The sequence below is a fragment of the Nerophis lumbriciformis genome, linkage group LG31 (genome assembly GCF_033978685.3).
Source record: "Nerophis lumbriciformis linkage group LG31, RoL_Nlum_v2.1, whole genome shotgun sequence".
NCBI lineage: Eukaryota > Metazoa > Chordata > Actinopteri > Syngnathiformes > Syngnathidae > Nerophis > Nerophis lumbriciformis.
The window spans coordinates 17,938,206-17,952,030 of record NC_084578.2 but is presented as its reverse complement, the minus strand read 5'-3'; the positions used below and the strand labels follow the sequence as shown (position 1 = coordinate 17,952,030).

General features: G+C 40.1%; 1 protein-coding gene across 2 annotated transcripts in view; it reads left to right on the top strand.

Annotated features, from left to right (window-relative positions):
• The window catches only part of lrp1bb (low density lipoprotein receptor-related protein 1Bb), a 1,021,613-nt gene that overhangs the window by 812,284 nt on the left and 195,504 nt on the right, over positions 1-13,825 (top strand). For both annotated transcript variants that reach the window (XM_072912020.1, XM_061926507.1), the window contains 2 exons: positions 2,474-2,614; positions 2,830-3,017. In XM_072912020.1, coding sequence (XP_072768121.1) covers positions 2,474-2,614; positions 2,830-3,017 — 329 coding nt within the window. The remainder of the gene's footprint in view (positions 1-2,473; positions 2,615-2,829; positions 3,018-13,825) is intronic.

Below are 13,825 nucleotides of genomic sequence, written 5' to 3'. Positions count from 1 at the left end.
TCCTCGCAGCACAGCTTTCTGATTTATTGGCACACTTTGGCTGGCCGAGAAACGTGATTTAAAAGGAAGTAAGATGAAGGAGAGATTACTTTAATGCACACTCACGATACTATAGTCATGTTTTTACCATTTAGCTTACAATTAAGGCATATTCTTTACAACCGATCCAAAGGGATCCTGTCGGCCATGGCTGCTGCAATGTAATGTTCATATGTGACACAATCATGAAGTAACATTGCAGGGAAATGAAAGACACATTTACATAGAAATTGGTGCATCCCTCTGTGTATTTAGAAGCAATTCCATTCATTGTCAAAGTGCAGCGTCGACGTGTTTGAGTGACTACTTGTCTTTATGCAACACACCATGCACACTCACGTGTTTGGAGTTAACATTAAAAAAAAATGCAACTTTATTGGCATTAGTTGTCAGTAAGCATCTGTCATCTTTCCTTTTTCCATAGAAATAAAGGTGTATGAGTGTCTGCACTGAGAAGCAGAGATACATATTTAGGTTTAGATTTAACATTTAGGTCAGTGGTTCTTAACCTTGTTGGAGGTACCGAACCCCACCAGTTTCATATGCACATTCACCGAACCCTTCTTTAGTGAAAAATAAAACGTTTTCTTTTTTTCTAAAATTCAAGACAAAGTTCTATGTTTTTTTACTGGTGCACAAAATGAACCGTACATGAACATCACCTTGTTCAAAGAACAAAACCTACACAGTCCATGAACTCACAACAAATTACACACCTGCAAATCAGATGGAAAATTAGAGGGAACATTGTTTGGGGGTATCCATAATACGCCGATAGGGAGAAGTTTTTATTACACGATGAGTCGGGTGTGGCTTGATGGCGGAGGCTCCACCGAACCCCTGAGGCCGACTCCGAGGGTTCAATCGAACCCAGGTTAAGAACCACTGATTTAGGTGTAGATTTAACATTTAGCGCTCACATTTAGATTTAACATTTAGATATACATTTAACATTTATGTTTACATTTAGGATTAATTTATTTATTTATTTATTTTTGTCCTGTCCAGCTTCTCAGACAAATCATATACAATAGTTGATGTAGATGCCCATATTGGCTGTTCAGATTTACTTTACAAAAGAGAAGTGTAGGATACTTCTCTTGTTGCCTTATTTGTATTTGACTTTATTAAATGTATTTATATTATCATTTGGTGCAGCCGGGCCGCAGCAGGAGGGGATAGAAAGAGAAAAAAAAGAAGACAGAGGGGGACATTGTGGGGACAAGAGGGGGATCAGACAGAGAGACAAAAATTAACAACAACAAACACAACAACAACAACAACAACAATAGAGCAACATCAATAAATACGACATGTACAAATATGATAGTAAAAGTGATAGCAAATAAGCAGTTAGCGAAAATAAAAAAGAATACAGAAATGACAATGAGCATTATTACAATACTAATGGAGCAATACAAATACCAATAGAAATAGCGCTATTGATAATGAACAATACCAATACTTTACCTTTATTATCAACAATACAGTTGTTCAAATGGAACAATACATATATGTAATGATAACTTGAGATACAAAAGAATGCAGAAAAATGGAGGGGAAGAAAGAGAAGCAACCTACATTAACCTTGTAGATTGTTATAGTAACAATAGACAATCAGTGTGCCATGTGTTGTACCCAGGATTTATGTTTGGATTTAATATTTATGTATGGATTTAATATTTAAGTTTAGATTTAACATTAGCGCTCACATTTGGATTTAGATTTAGACTTAAGATTTAGGTTTAGATTTAACATTTAGCGCTCCCATTTAACATTTAGCGCTGACATTTAGATTTAAAATTTAGGTTTAGATTTAAAATGTAGTGCTCACATTTACCATTTAGGTTTAGATTTAATATTTATGTTTATATTTAACATTTAGTTTTAAATTGAACATTTACCGCTCACATTTGGATTTACGCATATTGAGATTTGAGATGTACTTTTAGATTTAACATTTAGCCCTCACATTTATATTTAGATTTACCATTTAGGTTTAGATTTAATATTTAGCCCTCACATTTATATTTAGATTTACCATTTAGGTTTAGATTTAACATTTAGCGCTCACATTGAACATTTAGGTTTAGATTTCACATTTAGTTTTAGATTTAATACATAGGTTTGGATTCAACATTTAGGTTTAGATTCAACATTTAGATATACTATTTAGTCAACTTTTTTTTTACTTAAGTGTGGTAAAAAATTTGCTAAATCTGAGAAAAGTAAGTTAAATCTGAGAAATATATCTGCTGGAAAAGTGTGACTGACTTTATTACTATATTCGGCACCCCATACATAGTGTACTATGCAGAAACAGCCTAGCATAGATTATTTTGAGATATTTTAGAAAAAAATAATATTTTTGGTTAAATTGACTTTCAGGTCTCATTGCAACTTGTAGAAAATGTGTCTGTCCATCTCTCTTTAGTCTACCGCTCATGTGGATCAGGAGAATTTCGCTGCGGGGACGGCCGCTGCCTTCTCAGTGCACAGTGGGAGTGTGATGGCTACGCGGACTGTCCCGACCATTCCGATGAACTGCCTCTGAACCTCAAATGTCTGGCTGCAGGTAAGACTGTGGTTTGACTCTCAGCTGGAAGCTTTTAAACAGAGTTAACAGCAGCACAACAGCCAGCAAAGTGGAGAGATCACACGGGGAGAACAAACAGCACTGCGACCAGCAGAGCACACATGAAATGAATTATAATGGCAGGGTCTATAATGTCAGGCCATAACTTTTCTGAGGAAATTGTTACAAACCGAGCCATGCCTTGCTCTTCTCAGGAAGTTTGTGCAACGGCTCCTTCTTCATGTGCTCCAATGGACGCTGTATATCGGAGAGGAATCTCTGCAATGGGAAAGATGATTGTGGTGACCAGTCGGATGAGAAGAACTGCAACGTGAACGAGTGCTTGAATCGGCGTGTAAGCAGGTGCACCCAGGAATGCCAGGATTTTCCTGTGGGATACAAGGTAAGATCCCAGTGTACTGTTCATGGCTCAGTAGTTTGGCACTTTTGCAGCAAAGCCTTTTTTTTTTCCCCACTTTCCATTATACATAACATTTATCCTGGCAAGGTCATGAACGTCCATTCAAATTGACAGGCTAGGGGTGAGGTAGGTCAGGTTAAGCCTACGGATCACTTACTAGCTGAAGCTCAAAGGTAGATCAAGGATTATAATTTTTTACAGTTTTTTGTGCTACTACAAACAAGATAGCAAATAAACCCTTTAAATAATAACATAGTGAGAGCAATCTCAACAGGAAAGCCCAGACTACAAGATCTCCAGGCACCTTCTCTAATTCCACTGGGACATTCCCAGGCCAGGGCGGCACGGTAGAACAGGGGTTAGTGCATGTGCCTCACAATACGAAGGTCCTGAGTAGTCCTGAGTTCAATCCCGGGCTCCAGATCTTTCTGTGTGGAGTTTGCATGTTCTCCCCGTGACTGCGTGGGTTCCCTCCGGGTACTCCAGCTTCCTCCCACCTCCAAAAACATGCACCTGGGGATAGGTTGATTGGCAACACTAAATTGGCCCTTGTGTGTGAATGTGAGTGTGAATGTTGTCTGTCTATCTGTGTTGGCCCTGTGATGTGGTGGGGACTTGTCCAGGGTGTACGCCGCCTTCCGCCCGAAGGCAGCTGAGATAGGCTCCAGCGCCCCCCGCAACCCCGAAGGGAATAAGCGGTAGAAAATGGATGGATGGATGGCATTCCCAGGCCAGCTGCAAGACATAATACCTCCAGTGTGTCCTAGGTCTCACCTGGGGCCTCCTTTCCGCTGGGCGTGCCCAGAACACCCCACAAAGGAGGCGTCCAGTAGGAACCCACACCAAATGCCCAAGCACAGTTCTTCCTTCACACTATTTGTTGGGGTGAGTCCAGCCACCCTACAGAAAAAAACTTGACTGATGGTATCCGCAATCTTCCCCTTTAGTCAATCAATCAATCAAAGTTTATTTATATAGCCCTAAATCACGAGTGTCTCAAAGGGCTGCACAAGCCACAACGACATCCTCGGCTCAGATCCCACTTCAGGGCAAGGAAAAACTCAACCCAATGGGCTACAATGAGAAACTTTGGAGGGGACCGCAGATGTGGGGAACCCACCCAGATTTTTTGCCGGGACATATGGTCAGGGGCGCCGCTTGGGATTTTGGGCCCCATGAAAATAATCTTTACAGGGCCCCCAACGCAGTGTCATTATTTTTTCTGTATTATAATTTCATCATCATTAGGGGCCTCTCTGGGCCCCCCTCCATCATGGGCCCCTAGAATCTGTCTCTTTTACCCCCCCTTTTTGGTGCCCCTGCATATGGTGCAATACAATCAGCAAGATAGGATGGAGCTAGACCGTTTAGTATTTTATACGTAAGTAGTAAAACCTTACAGTCGCATCTTAAGTGCAAAGGAAGCCAGTGCAAGTAAGCCAGTATAGGCGTAATATGATCAAACTTTCTTGTTCTTGTCACAAGTCTAGCAGCCGCATTTCTTTAGTCTTTTGGACCCAAAGCATTTGACAGTAGGTCATACTTGCCAACCCTCCCGAATTTTCCGGGAGACTCCCGAAATTCAGCGCCTCTCCCGAAAACCTCCCGGGACAAATATTCTCCCGAAAATCTCCCGATTTTCAGCCGGAGCTGGAAGCCACGCCCCCTCCAGCTCCATGCGGACCTGAGTGAGGACAGCCTTTTTTCATGACGGGAGGACAACAGGGTGACAAGAACTAAATCATCCAGACTAGAGATAAATTGTATTATTATGTTTATTTTACCTAAAAATAAATATATTTATTAATTAAAAAAAAAAAAAAACTAAATACATTTTTACTATATTTTGCTAAAAACATCAAAATTAATTGTATTTTTATTTGTATTTTTTCGGGACTCCTTATTACATCCAGCCATAGAATTATACATTAAAATAAACATATTTGAAATAATTGATTTTAAATTATCATCATAATTCATTTAAAATGACCATATTTAATTATTAAAATAATTGCTTGTTTATCAACAACTTTAGCATTTTATTCATTACATTTTGAAACTCTCAGAAGCCAAGTAATGTTATATTCCTTAATATTTATTTATGCAAGTTTGAAGTATCAATTATCTAAACACAGTTTGTTTGCATATTTTCAGGATGTAGATATATATATATATATATATATATATATATATATATATATATGTATGAAATACTTGACTTGGTGAATTCTAGCTGTCAATATACTCCTCCCCTCTTAACCACGCCCCCCCCCCCCCCCCACCTCCCGAAATCGGAGGTCTCAAGGTTGGCAAGTATGCAGTAGGTGGGGGTAGGAACATAGACGAACCGGTAAATTGAGTGCTTTGTCTTGTGGCTCAGCTTTTTCTTCACAACGGTTGGTAGAGTGACCGCATTACTGCAGGCGCTGCGCAGAGCAAACGTGTTGATCTTGCTCTCCAGCTTTCCTCCATTGATGAACAAGACTCCAAGATACTTTAACTCCTCCACCTGGGGTAAGACTCCACTCCGAACCCGAATAGTGGAATCCACTCCTTTTGGGCTGGGAATCATGAATCAGACATTGAGGTGATGGGTCTCAGCCCCGAAGCTTCCACACAGGTTTAGATAGGGGTGGTCGTATCTCCTAAACACGTCCCTTTAGACCAGGGGTCTCAGACACGCGGCCCGCTGGCCAACTGCGGCCCGCGAGACGTTATTTTGCGGCCCCCACCTTAATATGAAAGTTTAATTTTAGTGCGGCCCACGAGTTTTAATTGAATGGCGCTTGACAGCGTTGTGTGCGGAGCTGAAGGAATCTACCAATCACGGTGTGGTATATGGCTCTCGACAATATTGAGGCCGTGCCGTGATGGCACTGCCTTTAGCGTCCTCTACAACCTGTCGTCGCGCCGTCTTTTTCTCCATACAAACAGCGTGCCGGCCCAGTCACATGTTGTATGCGGCTTCTACAGACACACGTAAGTGACTGCAAGACATACTTGGTCAACAGCCGTACAGGTCACACTGAGGGTGGCCGTATAAACAACTTTAACACTGTTACAAATACGCGCCACACTGTGAACCCACACCAAACAAGAATGAAAAACACATTTCGGGAGAACATCCACACCGTAACACAACATAAACACAACAGAACAACTACCCAGAATACTTTGCAGCCCTAACTCTTCCGGGCTACAATATACACCCCCACTACCCCCAAACACTGCCTCCCCCCAACCCCGCCCACACACCTCAGTTTATTTTGCTCTGCCTCACACGATGAACACTACATATATTTTATATATGACGCCGGATAACACTCCGGGAGCCGTCACTTTTTTGCGCTCGCAATCCCGGTATTTTCCGCCGACCGCCGTGTTGCTGTAGGGAGGAAAAGCGGAAGGACACACATTGCGGAAATAACATTATTCTCCCTACGTCGGCTAAATACAAATATATTCCACAATCCCAAACATGTCTTTTTCAAAGCCTGCAGTAAAGAGAAAGGTTAGTGATGAGCAAAGACAATTACAGGAAAAGTGGGAGATACAATATTTATTTGTTGACCACAGGGGCACCCCGACGTGTCTTATTTGCACAGAGAAAGTTGCGGTGCACAAGGAATACAATTTGAAACGTCATTATACAACTAGACATGCTGAGGAGTATGCAGGGAGATGAGAGAGTGAACCGGGTGGAACATTTTAAAACCAGTCTACTGAGGCAACAAGATTTCTTTAAGACACCAACCGAAAAGAGGGATGCAGCAGTCAAAGCTAGCTACATGGTGACTGAGATGGTTGCTAGGGCGGGAAAGCCATTCAAAGAAGGTGAATTCATTAAAAAGGGCATGTTAGATTTCCTTTAAGACATATTTTATTTGCGGCCCAGCCTCACCCAGTTTCTGCATCCAGTGGCCCCCAGGTAAATTGAGCTTGAGAACCCTGCTCTAGACCAAACTGTCTCTGCCAACATGGGGCATTGATGTCTCCGAGTACAACCACAGAAAGCTGGGTACTCAAGAGTTGCCCACACTGGTCCATCACCTCTCCCCTGCAGCAACTCTTGGGTAGAACAAGGTCCAACCCACAAACTGAAGGTTGAGATGAGTCAAACTACGTTTACTCGAAACTTCTGAACATCTCACACAAGCTCAGGCTCCTTGCCTACCACAGAAGTGATTCCCCATGTCCCATGAACCAGATTAGGCTGACAAAGACCAGGTCCCCATGGCGCCCACCTTTAACTTTTACCCAACAGACAATGCCTTGGACTCCCATGTTTAACCTGACAAGTATTTGATCTACAGGGAGGACATCCCTTATGCTTTTTTCAGGGGGCCTAACGGGTGAAAACACAACCGCCAGACACTTGCATGCAAGCCCCTCTCTTGGGCCTGAGCTGTGGGGTAGTGCCACGGTGTGCCACAACTGGCCAGGCTGCGATCTCTCTTACCATCTTTTTTCATAGGTTCTTCTGGATTACACTTTTTCTGGCCTGTTACCTCTGACCTGTTTGCTTTGGGAGACCCTACCAGGGGATTATTAGAACTAGCACTCAAACTCCGTCACCATGATAACGTAGGGATATGTGGAGAACATCCAAAGAAGTAATAATGGATGGTCATATGTCATGAAATGGAATATTGAGAAATACATTGAATATGTTTGGGGTAGTTTAACAATTACATACCATAGTATCGTTACAGACCTGTACCATAGAGCTGCAAACAGCATGAGAATGGAATAAGAGCATTCTAATTGGTTGTTTAGTCAGAAGTTATCTTCTTGCAATGGCAGGTTGTCAATGCTACATTATTGCTTTTCCACGCATGAGCTCACCAAGGCCTTAAACACGAAACAAATAATAGCTCATTAATCTTTAAAAATGCTGCTCTACTGTTTCTTATTCCAGGGTCACATAACACTAAAACATGTAGCACTTTTTTTGTTGCAGGTTAAAAAATGAACATTTCAGCAACCACACCATGTGAGTTTTATTTGACCATTTGTGCACTTTAATCTGCAGCCTAATGATGTTTGATTTTGGTGAAGGGTGAACCTTATTCAAGGTACATTTTGAATGTTTCTAAGCTGATACTAAATTTGTCCTTAGGTTCACCCATCATTGAACACACAACACTGTGAGAAATGCATACATTGACTTTTTGAATAACCTTGTATCGTGTATGGTCGGTTTAATGATATGCCAACAACTGTATGCGCTCTCTGCCTATACCTGGTGTGCAATGTCAAGGTTGAGTCCAGGTCAAGGCCAAATTCACTGGAATGTTGGCTAACACTGTTGTCAGACTGCAAATGTTTATGCCTTTATCCCTGGATTTGGCTGCTTGCTGTTTCTGGAAAAGAGGCTGAAGGCGCAATAAACTTCCTCTTTCCTGTGGTGACAGGGTCAAAAAGGGACATCAATACACACCTTCATCTGAAACATGGGTGGTCTCAGCAGCTAGACCACAGGTTAAAACTTTGGAAGGAGAAGACTCGGTGTCAATTTACAGCAGCTGATAAGAATTTAAAATCTCAAGGCTTCCAGTCACAGCCAAATTCATGGAAGTTTGTTGAATTTACAGCAACATCATGCAAACATTTTAAGAAATTCAAATAAAAGTAAGACAAATATACATATATTTGAGCCAATACGGCCTCAGAGACTTGCTAGGCCGCGCCAAGATCTCAGTGGGCCCCATTCAGCAACCGTTCTTAAGAGCAAATTTTGTTTTTAAGGAGATTTTTGTATTCACCAAAATCTACGAGTGCTCCACAGCACTCTTAGGGTGACCTATTTGTTCTTAAGTGTGACAAGTTCCCTTACTTCTATTGTCTAAGATAGATAGATGGATAGATAAGACAGACAGAGATATAGCAAAATGAGCAATATATACACATTTCAAAACACTGTGTGCGTGCACGCGCGCGCACACACAAACTAAGGCTGCAGCTAACGATTATTTTTCTATCTATTAATCCATGGATTATTTTTTCGATTAATCGGTTAACCTATAGATTATTTTTTCGATTAATCTATAGATTATTTTTCCTTTTACCGATTATTTTTTTATTTAAAATGAAGATGAAAAAATAAATGTAGGCCAGTTTTTTCAAAAGGCATGGCTTTTATTTACAAAAAAAAAAAGTATGGCCACTCAGTCAACATTGACAACAACATGACAAAATATTCTGTAACAATGTAAACATTTAAAACGTTTATTAACATTTAACAAAATTAAAAGTAGCTTATTTGCTTTTTAATGTGGAAATATAAAATAAACATACAGTGCAAATCTTAATATTCTGCAATAGTATAAGCATTTCAAAAGTAAAAGTATTGCTTATTTTGCTTTAAAATGTGCAAAAATAAAGATAAACATCCAATACAAAAAAGTGCATATTTCCTTGAATTGGCGCCGGGTATATAGTATTCGCATGCCTCGAATTACTGCCGGGTCAAACTCATTTCGCAAAATAATTAGCGCATGCTTGGCCTTACCGCCGGCTCAGCATTAACGCCGGATCAAACTTGTTTCGCAAAATATTAATTTTATTAGCGCATGTCTGGAATTTTCGCCGGGTCAAACTCGTTTCACAAAATAATTAGCATATGTCTAGATCTTCCGCCGGGTCAAACTCGTCACGTCATGAGTGACCCTTCACCTGTCATCATTTTCAAAATGGAGGAGGCTGATTTCAATAATTTGAGATCGCATAAAGGGAAGTAGATTAAGAGCTGTTCAGTAGGATTTAAGGTCCAAGCTATTGAATATTCTAAAAAGAACAGTAAGCAGCTATGTTTTATTAATATACAGCATACTTGCCAACCCTCCCGGATTTTCCGGGAGACTCCCGAAATTCAGCGCCTCTCCCGAAAACCTCCCGGGACAAATTTTCTCCCGAAAATCTCCCGAAATTCAGGTGGACTCAGGTCCTCATGGGTTTATTGTTAGGCAGTTTCATTAACGTCCTCCCAGCGCGGCAACAACACACAACAACAGCAGTCACGTTTTTGTATACCGTAAAGCAATTCGTCTGCCGTAAACAGCAATGTTGTGACACTCTTAAACAGGACAATACTGCCATCTAGTGCATTTGATGAAAGCACTTTTGTGCGTGCCACACATCAATGCATCATCAGAGAGGGTGTTCAGCATGGTTAGAAAAATAGTGACAGAGAATAGAACAAGGATGGACAATTCAACCCTTAACTCAACAATGAGTAGATGAGTGTTATGTGTGTGAATATGTGTAAATAAATGAACACTGAAATTCAAGTATTTATTATATATATATATATATATATATATATATATATATATATATATAGCTAGAATTCACTGAACGTCAAGTATTTCTTATATATATATATATATAAATATATATATATATATATATATATATATATATATATATATATATATATATATATATATACATATACATATATACATATATATATATATATCTAAATATATATGAAATATTTGACTTGGTGAATTCTAGCTGTAAATATACTCCTCCCCTTTTAGCCACGCCCCCAGCCACGCCCCCGTACCACCCCGACCACGCCCCCCCCCCCACCTCCCGAAATCGGAGGTCTCAAGGTTGGCAATTATGATATACAGTAGCTGCGTGTGTCAAATATGAGTCATTAAATTACTCCCGCCTCCTGGTGGTAGAGGGCGCTAGATCCTTCTTGCGACTACCGGTACTGCAGAAGACTGGTGCTGCAGAAGAAGACAAAAAGCCACAAGAGTGAGCAGCGATCATTTGCTTGCACTTTTAACATGGAGGATTACATATCTAAAATAAAACAGTTTTCTAAACTGGACTTTCAATCGAAGCAGGATGTAATACTTAAAGGAATATCTCCATCGAGACAGAGAGACTTTTAAAACTGAAGAAAGATAAGGAAGACTTCTATAAACAAGTTATCAATGCTTTTGATCAGAAGCAGCTGCGCATGGACTCATAAGTAAAGGTAAGACCATAATAACGTTTTTTTTTAATTAAATGTGCTTTTCATGATGGTATCCTTACATCACTCAAATTTATAAGCGCAGGCCTAAATTTACCCCACGCCTTTTGGTAAGCGCAGGAGTGAGAAGAGGTTTTAAATTAATTAGCGCCCTGGCGGCTATTCAGGGAAATACGGTATGCGACGCGTCGACGCACAAAAACGGCGTCGACATATTTACGTAATCGATGACGTCGACTACGTCGACGCGTCGTTTCAGCCTTAACACAAACGCACACAAACACACACGCACACACAATCATCAATTAACGGGGTGTTGATTTATTGATTGGTGACTCTTTAAAAGACTGAACTCACACAATGGCAATGCTTTTGCTTCTACTGCAAGATGCCGCAGATCGTGCCCTGGGGAGGGAGCGCATATTTCACGACCATGTAGACTTATTTGCCCGCAGTGACAAATATTTATTTGAACGCTTTAGGCTACCTCAGCAGTCCCCCCTTTCTTAAACTTACGTTTTGACATTATGTATTTCTCCCGCGGGATAATACGAATTCCTCTTCTGTAATCTGTTTGTGTTTTCTCCGTGTGTCTGATGTTCGGCTTTTCCGCCGGATTTGTGCCCAAATATGTGGAATTAAGGGTGTTTACCTATGCAAATTACGGAATTAAGGGTGTTTACATATGCATATTGGGGAAATAAGGGCGTGTTTATATGCAAATTATGATAGACACGCACGCGCTAACCATTTGGCATTCAGCAACTTAAGAACAGCAGGTGGGAACGATTGGGCCGTTTAAGAACAGGTCATTAATTTGAATGGACTCCTCTTAGGAAATCACTTAGAAAGAAAGACAAGAGAAAAAGTTAGGAATTTATTGCTGAATGGAGCCCAGTGTTTTTCTTCAGCCACTCCTTGCCTTGAATGTTCATTTTGGGTCATTGACATGCTGGGAAATCCATCCACGACCCCTCTTCAATGTTCTGGCTGAAGCCAGGAGGTTCTCATTCAAGATACTACGGTGGTGACCCATTCATCAGCCTCTGAACTTGTTCCGATTATTTCGATTCCTTATTGATTTATGTGGGAGCTGATGACGTCACCTTTCCTGTAGCCCAAGCAGCACTCTCCGCTAACCATAAACACTCTAGCGTTCATTTCACAGAGAGGATTACAAAGAAACTTGCAACACATGCAAAGTTGATACCTCATAAAGGGACAAAATTGTAATATTGTACTGAAGAATTTGCAAACAGCAAATATTTATTAATGTTGTGCTTAGATGAAGGTTAATGTGTGTCTTTACAAGGAAAGTTTTTTTTGACACTGAATTTCTTGTGTTTGAATTTTGAGAAATGACATTTTTCACATCAAATAATGCTGACAATGCTATTGACAAAAAATGTGTTCCGGGGCGGGATTGCTGCCCCGCCGGCCTGTGTATGGATTTGTTGGTTTATATATATATATATATATATATATGTGTGTGTGTGTGTGTGTGTGTGTGTGTTGGATGGGTGTAGGTATGTAATTGTGTATATATATATATATATATATATATATATATATATATATATAAACATACACCATAAGTCCTTCCTGAAAAAAGCAGATAGTTATTTTTCTGCAAAATAATAGTTAATTTTCATAGTTGATGGTTGCAGAATTGTACGGTTCAATAACACTTTTAACAGTTAGTATTTTTTGGGTGCTGAGCTCCTATATTTAAAAAAAAAAAGAAGATAATTTTAATTGCTATGTCAAAAATGTTTCACTATAAATTATTGTGTAATTGTTTTTAGTAATAAAGTTATTGACGCTTCTCACTGAAGCGTCAATAACTTTATTACTAAAACCGGGCAAGGTAGATTCTGATTGTAGTTCTTACCGTCCCATCTCTCTCTTAAACGCTGATTACAAGATTTTAGCTAAAGCACTAGCCCTTCGCCTTGAATCAATTTTACCAAACATCATATCACCTGACCAAACTGGATTTATGAAAAACCGGCACTCTTTTTCCAACATTCGTTGCCTTCTCAACATTATTTTTTCTCCAACATCCGAGGAGACACCAGAAGTGGTGGTCTCTTTGGATGCGGTGAAAGCTTTCGACAGGGTGGAGTGGGGATATTTATTGGAGGTCTTAAAGAGGTTTAACATTGGGTCCAAATATATATCTTGGATAGCACTTCTATACTCTTCTCCTAGAGCTGCCGTAAGCACAAATGGGATGTTATCCCAATTTTTCACACTTGGCAGAGGTACACGCCAGGGGTGCCCTCTAAGCCCATTGCAACCACTGCAATCGAACCCTTGTCCATTGCTCTTAAATTGGCTGGTATAAGTAAAGGAATCCATAGATGCGGTCTAGAACACACACATTCTCTATACGCGGATGATTTACTATTGTTTATATCTGATCCAGTCTCTACCATTCCAAAGATTATTGAATTGCTAAACAATTTTGGATCATTCTCTGGCTATAAATTGAATTTCGCTAAGAGTGAATGCTTCCCTGTGAATAATTTGGCCCTTGAGATCCCTGATGGATATTTCCCATTTAAGATGTCCAGGAACAGCTTCAAGTACTTAGGTGTACATATTTGTCGTAAGCTACCAGCTCTCTACAAGGACAATTTTCTACCTCTAATCGACAAACATAAATTAGATTTGGAAAGGTGGAATGATTAACACATAACTATAGCTGGCAGGGTAAACTGCGTCAAAATGAATGTGCTTCCTCGATTTTTGTATCTGTTTCAATGTTTGCCTATCTTTTTACCCAATTCCTTTT